The sequence below is a fragment of the Morone saxatilis genome, unplaced genomic scaffold (genome assembly GCF_004916995.1).
Source record: "Morone saxatilis isolate NCDOM2014 unplaced genomic scaffold, NCSU_SB_2.0 Contig2, whole genome shotgun sequence".
NCBI lineage: Eukaryota > Metazoa > Chordata > Actinopteri > Moronidae > Morone > Morone saxatilis.
The window spans coordinates 24288641-24308222 of record NW_023339762.1 but is presented as its reverse complement, the minus strand read 5'-3'; the positions used below and the strand labels follow the sequence as shown (position 1 = coordinate 24308222).

General features: G+C 39.3%; 1 protein-coding gene across 1 annotated transcript in view; it reads left to right on the top strand.

Moving 5' to 3' along the window:
• The window catches only part of tmtc2b (transmembrane O-mannosyltransferase targeting cadherins 2b), a 92956-nt gene that overhangs the window by 44526 nt on the left and 28848 nt on the right, over positions 1-19582 (top strand). Inside the window, exon 3 of the mRNA XM_035665849.1 lies at positions 16947-17793. Within this exon, the coding sequence (XP_035521742.1) occupies positions 16947-17793 (847 nt within the window). The remainder of the gene's footprint in view (positions 1-16946; positions 17794-19582) is intronic.

The following is a 19582-nucleotide window of genomic DNA, read 5'->3' as shown; positions in this document are numbered from 1 at the left end:
GGGAAAGCAGCATTGTAACATTAATGTCAGGTGATAAGAGGGAAACGAGGCATTAAAGCCTGAAAAAGGAACTGTCACTGTGTCACAGCTTTTTTCCTTGTTTGAGTATGTAAAACCCATCCTTCAGTCGGACTAAAGAACCCGCCTTGTTGCGTGACTGACAGGTCATAATGGGCCGGCAGTGTTTTATCACTGAGCTCTCCACTCAGCTGCAGTCATTTGACATTTGATGTTGGAAATAGTGAAATGGGCCTGCTTATCTGATTGTGGCACACAGTCAATTACATTACAGTTTTATATCTGCTGCAAATCTCCCATTGTGTCATTACGGCTTCTGTGTGCGGTTTGAAGGTTGAAGGCAGTCGAGACTGAGCGCTTCACTGTAATTCCATGTAGGTTCATAACTCATTTCATCAAGACTTTAACTGTAGATTCTCTGCATACAAATCAGAGGGAGGCGGTAATGCATGGATATTATCATGATTTATTGTTTATATGTTGCATAACATCTTGGAACAGGAGAATCGTGCTAAAATTAACCATATGTAAAAACAAACCTAGAATAGCTTTTCTTTAAGGATTATAGCACATTCAGAGCAATAGAGACATCTTACATTAAAGCACAAAGTATTTAAATTAGGTCAGAACATATTGTCAATTTCAATAGACTATAATTCGTTTGTGTACTGTGCATGTGTTGTGTGTCTGTGTAATGTTAGCTTCAGAGCTTACAGGATCCATTTCTTCCATTCATCAAATTAAATTGTCCCTGGGTAATACAAAATCCTTAAAAGGATTAGACAAACACTTGCCAACTTTCTATTCTCCAGTAGATTCTGTGAATATTAAACATTAGCCACACTTTAGAGTGTAAAGCGTAAAAAATACAAGTTTAGTGTTACTTCTGCCTGTGTTCATGTTAGCTGTGCAGCCACTTCTCTGGCTGAAAGAATCAAAGAGAAAACACAGATGTTGAGAGGAAAACAATAGTGCCCAGACAGTAATTGAATAAGCACATGTTGGGTTAAGGGTGATGCTGGAGTCAAAGCTCTTGGCATCCTCTGGCATCCAAACTGTGGGTAAAGAAGAGATCTGGTGCAACCTTTGCATGCTAGAGTGACCTTTTCAAGGAAAACAGAGTGCTATTTAAATAAATCCAAGTAAGCATCCGCACTTTTAAAATACGTTTTTTTATGAATATATACATACAAAACATCTCTTTATTACTGAATATGCCTGTATTTATTGGCAATATTTTACTTTTCATCTCTTATATACCTTTCAACAACGGTTACCCCCCTCCTCGTCCTCCTTCTAGTCATTAGTATGTATGTTTGGTGTTGAACCCACTAGCACTTACAGTGTTGATAACCGGTGCCAGTGTAAGTCTACAGCTTACAGTGTGTTCTAATTAGTTCTTTCCAAGACTTGTCTTCAAAAGTGGAAAAAAAAACCCTGTCATTAAATTGTTTATTCAAGCTGACCTTTACAGTGGTGATATTCTCCAGTTGCCTTTGTGCCTGATTAAAGCATTTATGGCCATGTGTTCTTATGCATTGAGCTACTCCCAGGCAATGAGTTTATAGCATTCAAATGTAACATAGTTGGCAATAGAGTGAGTGTGTGGTGTAACCACAATTTATGTGGAAAAACGTGCTTTTTACGAGACTGTTTCCTGCACACTATTAGTTAATAGGCTCATTTTCAATAAGAGATAGTGAAACACAATTGGAGCTCCTAATTTAGTAGAGGAAGGAATGCTTTTTAATGTGATCTCACTGTGTTTATTCCATACCATAATGAAATAAATTGTCTGTCTTGAGGACTTGTTGTTCTTTCTTTGTTAGTTGACCAATAAAATAAATGGTTGGACAATTGAAAAACTCAAATTGGCCTGAACAAAAGCTCTAGCAAAGAAAAAAAAAACAACCTGTTTAACCCTATAATTCAATGTAAACATCTTCACTCCAGTTGTAGTCTTTTGATGTGCTGCTTTGTTCCATCATGAGGATCCATTGTTCTTTTGTTTGAATGAAGACATTTTTCAAACCAGCGAGAGCAAGAGAAAATGAAAGTGAGTTCTTTTCATACTGGAGAGACAATAACACACAGGTAGAGCCACAGTCCCCGAGGGGCTGAGTCTCTTGACATGACCATGACGAGAACAACCCTTTGAAAACACAATACAGAAATCTGATGCTTTGAAAGTGTAAACTGGATAAAGAGGAATTATCTCGGTGATGTCATGTCAGTGCTGTATACATCAGAGCTCCTGAGTACACAAGGGTTCAATTATATCTTCAGAGAAACTTGAGACATTCTGCTTTGTTCACGTCCAGCATCCGACGACGCAGACGCTGGAAAATGATTTATAAATCTGGGACGAGACCCAGCTGGCCCTTAGTGAATGTCAAGCTTACATACTTTATCTTTTCACACCTCCCGTTTTCTGTTCACACTTTGGCTATTAGCACAAGGTCACTGCTTACGGCGTGTGTGTGTTATGTGCCTGGAGGGTGACAGAGTTTACCTGCGCTCAGGAGTCGAGGAGCTGGTGAGGTTGGCGAGGGCTGACCTCAGTGATGTCAGATATGGAGGAGGGCAGATGTGAGATGGGAGGTCCCTGTGTGTGTGTGTGTGCAGTGAATGTTTACATGCCGAGGTGTGTGCTTTTGTATGAGCTATAGACCTTGAATACAAAATATGACATACATACATACCCTTTCTTTGTATTAGACGAGGTAGAAGGAGCCCAGCCCAGCCAATACATTCTTACCTGGGGCACCACAGATGCTCATCCATGCTCTAATGGCTCCTGTCACTGTGTGATGGATTGGGCCTGGTGGGCTCAGCTAGTGCCCCCTGCCCTCTCCCACCTGCCTCTCGCATGGGGATACACAAGAATGCTTCTGGTCTGGATATGGAGATGGGCAGTTGAAAGCATGCATAATGGAAACACATTTATAGAAAACCCAAAGGTAACGCACAAAGGTTTGATGTAGTTCGACATCTTGAGAAATAGGCTTATTTGCTTTCTTGTGTAGAGGTAGGTGGAAAGATTGATACCACTCTCATATTTGTATAGTAAATATGAAGCTAAAGCTAAATAGCTTAGCTTAACACAAAGAGTGCAAACGGGGAAATAGCTACTCATTGTGAGCTTGTCAGACCATCAATTCAATTCAATTCAATTCAATTTTATCAGTGGAGACTCCAGGAAGTCACTGTACCCAGCCATGAAAATATCCTGAACATAACCTTCCGTAAAACCATAAGATGTTTTTCTTCATTCTTAGGATTGAGATGTATATTTGGTAATTTGTGACATTTAGAGTTGCTAGTTGGCCAATTTTGTTGCCCTTTGGACAGAGCCAGGCCATATTTCTAGTCTTTATTCCAAGCTAAACTAAGCTAACTGTGTCCAACAGCTTTAAGAGCGTGATCTTACTCTCAGCAAGAAAGCCAATATGCATATAACTAAAAATGGCAAACTATTCCTTTAAAATTAGGTTTGATACTGTATATGCAAGATGCTGTCACTTCTTTCATTCTGAAGAACAGCACATGTAGCAGAGTAACAGTGAATGCATTCCAAACACATGGTTGAGCAGGTCTGAATGTCTTTGTTTTTGGGTAAAATGAGGCAAGTGCAGCCACAGTGATAGAAAGTGACTTGAGCTGGGTTCTCTTCAGCCTACTGTTCATCAGGCATAAGTGAACCTGACAGGCAGGGTGCCAGCGACAGCCAGCACTGTGACCCTGACTTTGCCCGCTGTGAGAAGATGGAAATGAGAGAACGAATAAAAACACCCTAAAACAAAGCTTTGTGTTGGTATGAAAAACTAAATATGAAATACAGCATGAGGCTTGAAATATTCCCCTTGCTTCGCTTCTCGCTGACAATGATTGCATGCCCTGTTCTTTTTATAGCCACCATGTCTGTGAATCAATAGTGGCGTGTTATGTAAGACCTCAGTCCTGGAAAGGAATGTCCCATAGCACCAGTGTCCTGCAGTATCGTTCTAATGGATGCATGCAGACTAATGGTTTGTCTGTTTTTCAAAATCATTAAACTCTCACAAGGGATAATTGATTCACCCAGAAGTATTACAGCAAATTGCAGAATCACAATAAGTTCAAATATAATATGTTCATACAAATATGTTCACCTCATTTTAATTAACTGAGACATGCTTTCATTGTATTTTTCTTTTGTGGGCAGTCCTGAGAGTTACTCTTCCAGTATATTCTAAGGTCAATTGATATTTTACATTTAAAGTTTTGCAAATTATAGTTTAGAACTTCAACACAAGTGAAATATAGTTTGGGCCTTTGTTTCAGTTGCTGACCATAGTTCCTATTTATGGCTCTTTTTTATGGTCTCAGCAAATAAACTGGCATGTAAAATCAGTCAGCCAGAACTGCATTACTTGAGACTTCCAGCTACTGTACCAGCAAAAGGAAAAGATGAGAGAAAGCCTCATGTAGACATGTTGTGTAATTTCAGAATAAATGTGTATTTCTTATTTCTTTTCCTGTTTGAATGAATTGAATTTCTTACTCCTTTGAGTTTAAATAGAGTATTTCATTTGAAACAATACAGTTTAATAATGTACATAATTTTACACACAGTGCAAAGTAACAGTTGTTCACAAACTCAATTAGTTTTTATACATTTTGTGAGTTATTGTTATCTAAAACTCAACAAAAAGATGAATATAAAAACTGTAACAAAGCCTTATGATAGGTTTACATTACTCTCTTCTTTGTGTGCTTAATATAGTTAATATGGCATTTAGGAATCCTAATCAAAACAAGCAAAACAAGATATCCAATAAACTGTAAACTGCTGCCAAACTCTTTTAGATGGATAAGAGAATTAAATCATTCAGATGTGGAATGGGCAAACGGCCACTTTCAACAAACAATGGAAAGGGAAACAAATGTAGGGCTATCTGCAATTTCCCTGCTGCATCATCTCATCTCACATCCTGTAATATGCACAAAAAGGCTCCTGAAGGCAGAGTGGTCCAGTCTGTTACCTAAATAAGTTTGGTCCCTGCAGAAATCCCCCTTGTGCATGCTGCTACAAAGAACCGCTGCATTTTCCAGCAGAGGACCCATCATCACCGTGGGCGCTCTCAGCACTGAGGAAGAGACCTGAAGAGAAACAGAGCGTGTGTGAAAGAAACAGAGCAAAAATGTGTTGAAGAGGAGGCAGAGATGGGGCAGCCAGGGGACAGAGGGAGAGAGAAAGAGCTAGTCTGCTGTAGACATTTTCAGCCGTCTGTGCTTCTGTCAGATAGACTGTTGCTCCATATGAACCGTCAGCCACTGAATGCTCTATTTTAGGAAACACAGACTAGGGAAAGACCCATTTACAAAGCTGGTGTTATAGCCATTTATTCATCATAGGATATCAATCATAGGATATCAATCAGTCATAGAGGTTACTCTCTATGACTCTATGTGTGCACCCTGCAGTGGCCCATTTTTATTTATTTCTTCAGTAATGGCTTTGGACATTCAATCAGTATTTAAGTGTAGTATATTCAGAGTTTCCCTGCTGTTAAAGTGTTAAGGTGTGCCACCTTGCTTATAGTGCTGCCAAACCTGAAAGAATATACGTTTAGTATTATTGGTTTGATATAAAGTTATGTTGCAGTTTCTTCCCTAAGAAAAATAAAATTTTGGGGAAATGTATTTATTTATTTTTTTCGGTTGTGGTCACCTCTCAAGTAACACCTTAGAAATTAAATCAAGGCAAGATACGATCATGTAAAGAACATTATACTTTGATGAACAATATTTGCTGCCTTGCTGTGATAAAAAGTAACAAAGATTTGGTCACAAATGTTTGGAGTAATGTGTCTTAATTTCTAAAAGGTCATGAGTTGCAGCCTTATGCCATGTGTATGTATTTATGTATGCAAATATATACCTGGCTGGCCACACTAATTTAAAGTACATTAATTATTCATTTGATTAGTCTACTATCGTTTTCATTTTCCTCTCTCATTTGGTGTTCCTTCTCTTGTTCTTCCTGTGAAAATGTTAATAAAATGCAAGAAAAAATTTGGGTGAAAAAGCCATTTAAATAACAGTTATAACTGTAACTATAGGCAGAATGTATTGGGGATTTTTGATGTTATAAAAAGTAAGAAAAAGTCTATAACAAAAGTAGATACGGGACTCATTTTAATTCCTGTTGTAGGGACAGACAGTTTGTGCTTTTTAAAATGTATCCACTAAATCCGGACAGGATTTTGTAATCAAGAAAGTGTTTCTTCTGTGACATGAAGACAAAGAAGACAGTTTTAAATAATAAATCTGTGAACAGATGGGTCTGTCTTTGGATTCAGTCCCGAACCACTCCAAAACTCTCTTCCACTCGGTCCTTCTTTACATGTCTTCTTTATTTATCCACTTTCTCAGTCCAACCCAGAGTGTCACTTTAGGTCTGCTCTCAGATTATATGCTCTTTCATATATCACAGCAAGTATTAAAACAAAGTGATGAATGAGCAGCCACGGAGCTCTCTTGCAATGTACTGAATTTCAAAAACCTTTGTGATTAAGCACTGTTGGGCTTGCTGGTGCAGCCTTGAAAGACTGAATGCTGCTCTTCAGCTGAACCCCCCCACCCCCCCAGCTCTTACAGTACTCTCTAATTGTTTTCCAGTCTCTCTTGTTTAGCTGCTGAGTTGCAGTTTTTGTCCTTAAACACTCAGTCAACCGTGTGCACTAAATGGAGTCTGGCCCACACCCAATTCTAATTTCTCTTCTGTGACACACTGGAATGATTATCGCAGCGGTAAAGCGAAGCCACTCGGGACATTTCACCGGTTGTAAACATGGATGCAAATTGTGGAAAGAATCCTTCTCCACAATAGGATCCGTAAAAGTACCTTTCAGCAGTACTAAGACTCAGATTAAATCCTGTGTGATCAAGCCTTGGTTTTGTGAGCAGCAACATGTTACCCTAAAACTTCTCTTTAAGACACATAATATAGGTTGTTGTTTTATACACATTTACAGTTTGGCTGTGAAATCCCTTGTAGAGTTGAGTTGAACGAATTGAATTGATTAGCTGTAGAAAAGGTTTTGTGATACATCTTACCATCCTATTACAGAGGGATTGAGTGTTTTTACCAAAAGGAGACATACAGGTGCTTGATATCTGTGCCAACACATCTGGGAATTCTTCTCTCAATCCCCAGATTCATTGTTAATCTCTGGGAATACTGGTGCAGAATTGAATTATCATGCCCTTGCCTGTGAGTTCAAGCCAGCATGGAGACGTGGAGGCTCGGAGACCTACAGAAAGATGTCTGGCGTGTCCAGAATACTCCCACACCGTTAACAGTTTCTCGATTTTCTGTTTGATCTTTCAGGCTGTTTCTCGTTTTCTTTTCATCAGTTCTTTTGGTCTGACATTCCCTCTTGAGTGCTCTTCATATTTCTTTCTCTGTGGACAGTTTTGATTTACTGTCTTTGCTGAAAACTACAAATTAAAGTAATTCCAAGGTCCTTCAGTGAAGAGAGTTTTATGATTCTATGAAGATTTTATGAGTCTGATCTATCACTGCTCCATTGCTTTACAAATTAAGCAGTGCCCTTTTGGTATTCTGAGTTAGTTATACCTGGTGGATATTAAGATTCTTATTGGTAGCATGTTGACATTAGCATTTGTTCAATGCACCTTTTCCTCTTTTAACTCGGCGGCAGAAAAAACAACATTAACATAGTCACATCACGATGATGACATAATCATCTTTTACAATTATTAGGCCAATGCCTGCGCTCACAAGACTGATAAACTGATCAAACTCTGCAGGCACATCTGCAGGCACCACTGTCAGTGTGGCTGCTGTGAAACAATGTTAGTGCTCCCCTTGAGAGTTTTGGGAAGGTGGAGCCCTGTACTATGACTCATAGTTACCATTATTAACATTTCTCACATCCTAAATGACAGCAAATCTAATCTAAAACTGTTACTAGTTAATGTTAAATATATATTTTATATATATATTAAGTTATAATGTATAGAATAATGCAGTTGACTAATGACCTGACATAATGTAATCCACTCTCCCTTATACACCATGTATTTTTCAAGAATTAAATGTCCATCTAAATCAACATATTACATATTACTGTAATGTGTATGGAATAATGGAATTTCACATTCATTTTCTTTGTTTTTATATCAGTATTATATATGCCCACCAGCCACCCTGCTGTCTAAATATTTGAAAAAACCCATATCGGTCAACATTTGATACATTTTTATTGTAAAAATATCGAATTATAGACCGGAAAAGACACACTCTCTCTCAAACTATCTTCAGATTACTTTTCATTTATCCTCGAAAACACATTTAAGATTCCACTGGTGGTTATCATTTGATGACCAAGCTCAGACTGAATGTTGACCTTGACTGCTTCATGGTTAACGCTTGTTTCTGCTGTTCGTCATCATCCCACACCACAAGTCATCTTTTTATGTTTGCTGAGCTCCTCTCGTGCTTGTTACTAGCCAATGTAAACAGCAACAAATGGCATGCTGTCACTGAGATGTGGTGGTCAACCGTAACGTGACACACCAGAGAGCTATTTTCAAAAAGTGGTTCAGAGAAAAAATGCAATCTGAACAATTTTCTACATCCAGTATCCCTCTCACAGTATATCTGCTCAGCCTGAAACCCTAGCTCTGGCTTTGTGTGTCTCCTTCATGCGCATCCTGCAAGCTTACTGCCTCTGTAAACCCTGCAATACAGTGGTTCTGATCTCCCAAATGCATAGTAATGACTTGGAATCCATGCAAGGACAGGGCTAATCTAGTTTGGATACAACTGGCAACATGCAACTGGCAACATGCCTCAGAAACAGTAAATTTTGATTTATTTTCTTTCTGTATATTCTTTTCCGTTTATCACTGAAGTCCCCGAGAGTCCACGAGCAGCACGGAGCATAAAGCACTTCCCTCCAACCCACATTTCACCCCTCTCTGTAGAGCTTGAATCAGCATCTTGTCACAGCAAATTTGCAGTAGTGGTCGCACAGTCTAGTTGGCCCTTGCAGTACAAATAAATATGGGAAACGAAAGACCAGAAATCAGGAACACTCAGTTTATTTTTCAAACCATTACTGTGGTTTCACTCAATAAATATCTCCTATGAAATCTTAAGGGTTCTGAGTTGACTTTGGTTTTCCGTTGTCATTATGTTCCTATTGTTTGTTCTGCCGGACGCTTTTGCCTTTTCCGAATATGACTTTAGTTTGTATTGACTACTAATGAAGATGAATTTAGAGTTGTTTTATTTTTTGTGTGTTTCAGTTACTTTAATGAATTGTGATGCAAGAGCTTGATGTGGCTGAATGACCTGAGAGATACATCTTCTTCTTTTTTTTAAAACAGAAAACAAAATGGAATGAGCATTTTTCTTACCACTTTGAGTCAATGGGCATTTTGTTTTCTGTTTGATGCCTGAGTCGAAGAGGACACATTCTCATGGCTTTTGGAAAATATTTTGAGAAGTTTTGTTGCTCTTCCATTGAGAACCACTGAGAACCTGGCAAACTGGAGGATTTTCCATTGATTAGCTGTTCATGTATCCTTTCCTCAGGCCCTTCTTCATCTTTATCCTGCCTACCTATAACACATTTCTGCATTTAAACTCAACCAGAAGTTCAGATTTAATTCCCTCCAGAGGCACCCTCTGGTCGTCAAAATGAGATCTTTCCTATGCCGTTATAAATCTATCGATGTCTAATTGCCACTAACGACAAAATAAATGTACTCTGATTATGGCTCCACGACAGGCAGACCCTTTCTGACCCTTAAGAATCATTTGGCTTCAGCTTGAAAAGAAGACATTTTGTAGCATGATTGGGACATTTAAAATAAGTGTGTCTAAAGTGAGACAGGGTGAGACGAGCTGGAATGTTGAGTTTCAAGAGAAATGGATCCCGTGTTGGTTCAGTGATTATGGTTAATAAAATCTGACCCATGAGCTGGCGTGTTTTACGACATTTTGGTCGGAAATTTTCTTACTCAGATTTATTTGCTTTTGCCATGTATGGTTGAATTCCAACTGTTGTTTTTTCACAGTAGGCATTTTGAGATTGGCAACAATACTTAGTAGTATAAATAAAGTATAAAGTAGTAAAATATAAAGTAGTAAAATGTTCTTTTTCACATTCAGCTTAGAAGTTTAACCTGTGTCGTGTGTTGCCCTTTTTGGTCTCTTTCCCACTTCCTTTGTGGTCTTAAACATATCTTCCTCACCACTGGAAGCTGCATGTTTTTAATTCTCTTATCTTTAATGTTTCACAGTCAATAAAAGTCTGTTTTTTTAATCTCCAACTGATTCCTGCTCATCACTGGCCTTTTTCCAGAGCCCTGCTGTTTCTGAGGCAGATCCTCTCTCATCTTTGTGCTCTGTCTATCTGCCAGACAGACCAGCTGACTCTGTAGGTTTTCTGATGGGTTCAAATGGGTTAAAAGCTTTGATCATGAGCAGTGCAAGACTGGTCTGCTATGGAGTTTGACTCCATGACCTTTCGCACCATGTAGCCAGCAATCCAGCAGTTGTCCACTTGACTTTAAGTAAACTATACACTGCAGCTACACACAGTCATTTATAGAGGGTTATCTATCCTGAAGTGATGACAGGCCTGATTTAGCTTATCTAAGCTCTGTGACAAATTGAGGAATGTGATTTTATTGCATGTGCCTTGAGATGAATTACGGTCTGATTGCAAGAACCGATGTTCATACAGTATTCTTTGAAAAATTGTTAAGAGACACTTGTTGGGTGTTCATAAAATTTTCACATTTCAGCTTTATGTTTATATAAACCCAGTGTTACATACAGTACTTACAGTTAAAGTTAGACATTTTGGGAAATAAGCTTATTCACTTTCTTGCCAAGTGTAAATATGCAGCTAGCCAGTAAGCATAGCTTAGCACAAAGAATGAAGCAGCTAGCCTCTAGTCTTTTCATTACTATGATGTTGCCAAGCAACCAAGCAACCAGCAAATACTCCAGAAAGTTACCTTTGTGCTTATGTAATTAGCTTACCTTAGCACAAACCTCTAAAGGTCAGTTAACACGTAATAACTCATTTGTTTAATCCCTCAAAAACAAAGGGGGTAAAAAGACTTTTACGGAGGTGTATGTGCTGGACAATAACTTCCTAACCTGTGTACAACGTGTTAATTCATTAGCTTTAGAGATGCTGACATGCAGTTTGTGTAATTTTCTGACAGAACCAAGGTAGCTGTTTCCCTATGTTCCCAGTCTTTGTGCTAAGCTAACTGTCTGCTGGCTTTTATTCACCCAACTCTCAGCAAAAACAGCAAAAGAGCTCATTTCCCAGTCTCTAGATTTAGCCAGATAATTCCCCCAATTTTTTTCTGTTATTGCATTAAATTGGCCAAAACAAAATGCAACAACTTACACATTATGTGTGTGAGAGCAAATTGTCAGACATCAGCTTAATCACATTTTAAAAACAGCAGCCAGCTGGTGGTAATCCTTAACACGTTGTTAGGAAGTAAAATAGTCAGGGTCTTATCTTGTCTTGCCTGCAAACAGTCAGGTTTTTACACCAAAAGGTTCTTTGCTGTCTCATAGTAGGGGGACACACCAGCTGCAGCTGATAAGAAGGACCAAAGATAGCTGGTGAATTTGTGGTTTCACAAGCCACAAGCTTGATTAGTTGATCCAGCAGTCAAGGAAAAAGGACACAAGCCGAGAATACATCCATCCATAAAATCTGTAGAAAGATTTATGCTGACTTGTTAAGGAGATCTAATGTTCATACCAAATTCAAGCTTTTTTATGAGTGTGTGCGAGTGTATCTGTTCCTAAAGGCTTTGAAGGTGGTTATACTCTGATTGGTACCCTGAGCTCATTTTCACTTCCATTACAAGTCCATCAATGTGAAGCAGGATCTTGATGAAAGGCCCTCTGCAGACAATTGATCTCAGTAATGATGTAGAGGAGGGGATAGGTCAGACACGCCACTTCTTCTTTCACAGGATTTTCTCGGAGGTGCTGGAGCGAGCCAGTTATAGTATTGCAGTTTGATGGGCTAGTTAGATGTGTCGTGTGATGGATTGTTCTTAAAATGCTCTCGAAAAATGGTATGTTGTGCATCAGCCAATTATGCAAAAAAGGCAGTGTGTACCCAGAGAATGGAGTACTTTCTCCAAAGTAATTAATTAAATTTCTCTCGGAGCTCTTTCTACTTTATTTTGCCACAGCACTTCTTTCACAACACCCTAGCGGATGTTTTTTTTTTTTTTTTTTACTTTTTAGATTGAGTTTTCTTCTCAGTCAATTCAACCTAATCAAAGTGTAGAGGGAAAAAAGACAGGCACAGGCACAAATAGGGATTCAGTAATTGGCCTGTTTTGCATTTCATCTCCAAGGATATTTTATTCACACGCTTGCCTTATAAAGGCTAAATTGTTTCAATTCTGAACTGATTGCGCCTGAAACACAAAAGCGAAGAAAAAAAACTCTGCCCTCATGCCTCCTACGGGGTTGTGCTAAACCACTTATTTCAAACTAAACTGGATTATAGACAAAAGACACAAAGCTGGAATGCCTTGGTTTTCCTGCATAATAGAGCTACAGCACCCAGGGAGCCGTTGCCCGGCTGGTAATTGAACTTATGCTTTTGAATGGTAGACACATTAACCGCCGGCATATTAGGGAGGATGCATATGTTTGTTTATTCAAGAGATAATAGACTTGGGGTTCATGTTGTCCCCCCAGTAATGTGTCCTCCAGAACATCTCTAGAGCACTTCCTGTTTTCTTGCTGCCTATATACTTCTTTGACTTAACCTTTATTTTCCTTAGAAAGTCAGAGCAGTTGGCAAAGTAGGCCAAGAGGAGGAGCAGTGGGGTTACAAATGTGTGCTGAAGTGCAATCAAAGGATTGTTTTATATTCCCAATGCTGCCCAAAGACTTTATTCTGTGTAGAAAAAAGGGAAATCTCAATGTGCAAGTGCAGCACAAGAATGTAAATGAAACGCCGCCTCAGTCCTCAGCATTGACATATGGATGTGGTTAAGATAGTGTCTGAGTATATGCTGCATCTGGGAAGAGTCAGGATGACATATCTGTTTGTCACAGAGCCAGGTATGAGCATGTATGGGAGTGGTCAGCATCAGCACTTTCAGGCCTCCAGAGTTGTATACACAAAACCATGAAACAGACATGCCAACTCGTTGCCCTACGGATGGTGGTCTCATCACAGCAGGAGGAAAGCTGCTTTGCAGAATCAAAGGTACTGCAACAAATCAGCCATAAACAGCACAGAAATTAGCTCAGAGGAGATCTGGGTGTTGTCTGGTTGGGAACCTGGCACAGTGCCCTGTCCATATAACACCCAATTTTGGATGACCTGTTCACTCCAAAAATAGAGGAACCTTTTCTTCCAGTCTCTCTGCAAGAGTGCTCTGAGTTAACTTTTCAGGTGGTGTCTTATAAGCTTGTACTTGGGCCAGAAAGGCAGCTTGAGAGCCTGCAGAAGAGTCTTGTAAATCCAAGCTGGGTCTCCCTGAAGCAGTGATTGAGATGTATTAACACTGCTCTGCAAGTCTTTCTGGCAAAGTCTGCACAAAGTGTAGCCCCTGGGCCTCATGGACCACTTCAGTCCACTTCATCTCTTTGTAGAGTTTGTGCTCACCTGCTTTGATTAAAAGGTGGCTACAGGACCTCTGTTTCTCCGCTCCAGTGACTTTAGGGATTGACTCAAAGTGCACATTGAAACCTGGCGTGTGAGATTTGAAGAGGATGATCTCCATCCATCCATTCTAAGAGTTCATATGAAGTTCAGATGACATTTTTAGTTTGGGCTGTAGGAGGGAGTAATACTTTTGAAGGACCTGTGATTTTAAATGTCATTGATATTTTTGGGTAGTTACATCAATGTAAGATTTTTCTCATACTGACAGTGGCTACTTTTCTATACCGCATTTTTTATTTGTGCACCTATGGCCAAACAATTGTAGTTTGTTTGGAATGTTGTATTGTTAGACTCTTTGTGGTTTTCTAAAGTAGGTTTTAGAGCTCAGAGAGTACCATTTAAACTATACATCTAACGAGAGAGAAGACAATTCAAGATGATGACATCTTGTAAAGTATTGAAGGAGTGGGACATTTTGTATGTTTCTTGCAGAATTAGATGAGAAAATTGACAGAACTTTTCTTCTTCAGTCTGACGATACATATGAAGCTACAGTCAGTAACCAGTTAGCTTACCTTAGCATTAGAGTTTGTATATTTTCTGGTTTTACAGGGGGGTTATAAGCCAGATTATTTTAAATTAATTCTTTATGATAATTTAAACAAACTGGATGCTCACAACTCTCAGCAAGAATGGGAACAATGTTTTTCCCAAATTCTGAACTATTCTTTTAACCTGTATAAAAGGATCCATTTTATCTAGTTGTTCTGGTTGTGTTTGTTTTTGTTTTTAGCACGCCTGAGTGGTGAATCCCACAATCAGCAGGATGCTGCATTCCTGTGTGTCGCTTAAGGGCTTATTAAAATGATGCATAGGCATGGTATTAACCTTTGTTTGACAGGAAGGGGGCCTTATTTACTTCTTGTTTTACTAGACCATTTGAACATAATTCTTTGCCTCATGACTCGTGCTTTCTGTCTTAGCCTTTTACTTGAACTGGCACACTTTCAGTCACTCGCATAAAATTTTCACATGACAAAACCCCACTTTGGTCCCATTTTGGGAACTTTGCACGATGTTAGTTGTATCTCTATATATCGACAGATGTTAGTACTTTTCCTTTTTTATTTATTTTTAATAACATTGAGATAATTGTAATTGTTTGGCATAAACTGCAGTGTTTTGTATTCAGTTGCCTAGCTGTGGTCTTTTGTTTTTTTGTTAGAGCATTCGTTGTCACAGTGGGTTTCCAGTTGGAAAGCAGGTTCATTATGGCTGACTGGTTGAAATGACGATTAGGTGATCCATTAGGTCCCTGCCCGGTACCTTGACTTTATACTACTGATATTTTGTGTTATTTATCAGCATCTGACAATATTTCTCACGATTCTAGCCATCTATATATTCTTATTATATAAAATCTTACTAATTGTCCTGTCTTCCCTTGGAATTCATGGGGAGCTGACATAACACCTTTGGCAGTTTCTCAAACTAATGAGAAATGGTGATGTGGATTGACGCAATGACCTTTTGTTGCCAACGACTTAATAACTTCTTCAGCAGTGGCATATCCTCATGAAATACTGAAGCACTACAGGTTGTTGTCAGGTTTCCCCCAAATGACAGAGATGACCTTATGAAAGTTGTTATATTTCAAAAACTGCTATGAATATTGTATACCAATATTCAGCTCCATGGTGTTGTACATCGGCCACACTGGTGCTCTACGGAAGAGTATAAGAGTATGATACTGATTCTTGCATTCAGTTGCATTGTATTGTAAGGCGTTCCTTCTACTGCACCATAGCAAATATTGTAATAAGTTAGCAGATCAGTTTCATGTTGTTGTCATGGTGTTGACTCCTGTGTTTCCAGGCTCATTTCCTTTGAGGGTGTTGGGCTGCAGCTCTTTGCATTAGTGATCACAAGCACAGAACAAAGCTTTACGCCTGCAGTCAGATGTCCCCAGAGGTTACTGAAGCCTCTCTTCACAGATACAAACTGTAAATGACAATGGACAGGCAAGGAAATCAATATTACACCCCCAAAGCAGTGCTGGTATGAAGTTTATGATTATGGATGAGGCATGTTTGTGCCCTTTGGCATGTGGAGATGGAGAAAGATCACATCCACTGAAATAAAGGTAATGTGAGGTAAGACTGTGTTGCCTTGGATTTAAGTTTAAATAATGAAGAGGATTACATCTAGGACTATGATGCCCTGGAGATTTAGATTCAGAGTGCTCCGACTAATGGAAGAAGCCACTGGTGCATAGTTCATGTATTGATAATCTGTTTTTGTGCATCCGGTAGTACTGAATTATTTCTCATTTTTGTGCCAAAGTACAAGTTAATACTGCAGGACACAAGTGGGCATATCTGTGCATGCTCCAGCTGCTGAATTTAGAGAAAGATCTACACAATAACAAAGGTCATTTGGTCTTAACATTGGAACATGCTTACAGGGAAATATGTCCAGTCATTTTTCAGTTCTCTGCCAGCAAAGTATTAAACAACCAAACACACTATAAATATTTCATAAGTGTTTCCACATAGCATTTGGGAAAGTGTTTAATATCAAGTCTGTAATATGATGAATGGAGTTCATATAGTTATGTTTGTTTTGATATGTCTGTTGAGGACGGGGAGGAGAAAGTCATGTATGAATAGAACATTTATGATATAAGGTCACCTTCATTTATAAACGATAAATGAACTGACTCAGTGTGATTCATCTGGCTTTAATAAGTTAGTGTACCGTTTTTTTCTGCTTGGTCGGTTGGAAAAATGGTTTTAAAAAGTCAATAAGAAAAAGAGAAAGATGGCACTGAATTGATTTGTTCTTGCTTCACAAGGTTTCAAAAAGATCACTTCAGCCAAAACAAAACTTTTTGATGAAACACATATAAAAGCTACTCTTTTGAACAGTTTCTAAATTGTCCTAATTTTGTTCCAGATGGCATTATACGCAGCTGTACTGTCATGGCCATGTATTAGCCATTTCATTCTTGAGACTTAAAGTGATGTAAGATCAGGCATACCTCTGATCAGTTTCCAATCTATAGCCTTGGTCAGACTAAACTTAAAGGTCCAAGAGTCATAAATATTACAACCATCCGGAAAACTAGGTTTGGCTTGATGCTCTCATTGTGCAGTATATTTTCTCCAGCCATCGTTCCTTTTCTTTTCAGTGGATTGAGGGTTTGATCCCTGTTTCTGTGTTTTCTTTGTCTTACAGAGAAAGAACGTCCACCTGCTGCTGAATGTATTTTTGCTGGCAGCCTGGGGAGCTGTACTGTTGGCCTGCCGCTTCTACTGGATGGGTAATAAACCTCCCAACTTCTCCAACTCCGACAACCCGGCAGCCGACTCACCATCGCTCCTCACCAGGATGCTCACCTTTTTCTACCTGCCTGCCGTCAACTTTTGGCTTCTCCTTTGCCCGGATACACTCAGCTTTGATTGGTCAATGGACGCCCTGCCATTGATCAGGAGCCTCACTGATTGGAGGAACTTTCATACAGTCGCCTTCTACCTTGGATTGCTCTTGCTTGCTTGGTTCAGCCTGTGGATGCACCAGACAGCTAAGGGCAAAGACACCAATGGCAAAGCGCATCATTACACCAATGGCAGAAATGGAAACAGTAATGGGCACAGTTACCAATATAACAATCATGAACATATGAACAATTCCCACACAGACACTCACATTACTAGTGCACAAAATGGCACCAAAAAGCACTATGAGAGCAGGACTCCACTGCCCACCTCTGAAAATGTTGTGGTGTTCTCTCTTGGCTTGTTGGCTATCCCTTTCCTCCCTGCCACAAATCTGTTTTTCTATGTGGGGTTTGTGATAGCAGAGAGAGTACTGTACATCCCCAGCATGGGCTTTTGCTTGCTGGTTGCAGTGGGGATGAGGTCTCTGTACATCCGTCTGCAGCGCAGGTCCTCCAGGGCTATGTTGGTGTATTTCAGCGCTGCCCTGGTTCTGCTTTTTGGTGTCAAAACTGTTTTGAGGAACCGGGACTGGCAGAATGAGGAGATGCTCTACAAGTCAGGGATTTATGTCAATCCTGCTAAAGGTATGGCTCAATTTGGAATCATTCGAATCAGCATGCACGCAGGTTAAAGTGCTCTAATATATCAAGGGGTAAGAACCACAGGGGTGGAAGTGACATTCAACCAACTTCATAGAAAAAAAAGTAACCATTCTTTCTGACGTTGTGTATTAAATTAGTCTTTAATGTTAAAATTCCGTAAACATGTAGATAGTCAATATTTTGACTTTAATTGGCTTTTCTTTCCATCTTTAAATACAGTTTTATCCCCAAATAGTTCAGGGTGTTCTTTTAGGTCTTTTGACCTTTTGATTTTTGATTGATAACTCTGGATTGGTTTAGAATTTAGAATTTAGCCAGTAGAAAGAGCTCAACAAGAGCTTTCATTTGATATATAACTATTTGTCACTTACGCCCCTCAACCCTTGATATGTACATACACACTTTTTTTTGCCCTTTCATACACATTCCCACACAAAACCAATTTTTTTTTTACCAATTATATTTGGTTGTCTGAACAGTGAGCAAGCTTTTAGACAAGGTATTGAATGTGATAATGTGTGCTGTCTGTCTGCTGCTTCCCTGAATAATTCAAAGTAAAGCTGCTTCACAATGTCTTCTTTTCATCACTAAGCCTTACCCCAGAATATACAGTTGCTAACTAGTTGAACTCAATGTCCCAGAAGCAGAATGAGACTGGTGTGAGTTGTACCCACTTTTTTACTATTCTTCCAAAGAATACAACAGACTTGTATCTCTTTTATCACACATCTTCTTATACCCAGCATGCAGTCTGTTTAATGACACCAGAAGCCCTGTCTCACTTGGAATGGCACCATCACCCGTCTCGGATTGGCACCTTTAACAGCAGATAAAATATTCAGCAGCCTTCACATTCAAGGTCATCAGACACAGATTCCTATCCAAAGCAAAGTTCTTAGAGCTGCTGAGGAGGGAAGCAAGGCAGGGTACTCGCAAGGCAACAGCGGGACATGTTGTGTTAGCTAATTTCCCTTTCAGATTCTGCAGCAGAGCTGAGGCATGACAGCTGTTTGTTTTGGCAGGCCATCAGCCGAACAGAGCAGCAGCAGTGTCCCCGACTCATATTCATTATAGCTAATATGAGATTTGAACAGAACACAACCTCAAACACAGACTCAGTCAATGGAGCATTTGAACTGTGAAATTTGAGGATGCACAAAGCAGCTCTTTCCTGTAAAAGAAACCTCATAAATGAATTTGTGCTTTGTGGATGCACAGTTGAATGATGGAAGCTTTAGGTTGTTTTTCTGCTGTTTGTACTGAATATTCTTCTGGGATTCTGTAGTTGTTATGATTTTCAACAACTAAATACTGTAAATACATTGCTTAAAGGCACGCTGCATATTTTAGCACTTTAAACGCATGTCAACAAAAGCAGCATGAGCCAGGACTTTATCTTTCCATTCAATATGACTTGTGGAAATGCAAGAAGAAATCTTTACACATACAAGCGTTACACTCCTGCATTGATACACAACACCATAAATACACAATTTATTTTTATTTTTTATTTTTATTTTTTTGGGGGGGGGGGGCAATGGCAATGGCCACGGCAGTACGGACTTAGCCTTGGTCCAATCGGCATTTGCTACTTTTTTACATCCAATTATTTTCTTTTTGTTCTCTTCTCTCTTATATTTATTTTTACACTCCGCAGTCTCTGTAGAAAATCTACAAAAGCTCTTAGCAACCTTATTTCACCTGTCGCTTACTGCACTCTGCCATTCAACACTAATGCCGTTAGCTGTCCAATAGCACTGTGGTGGTCTTC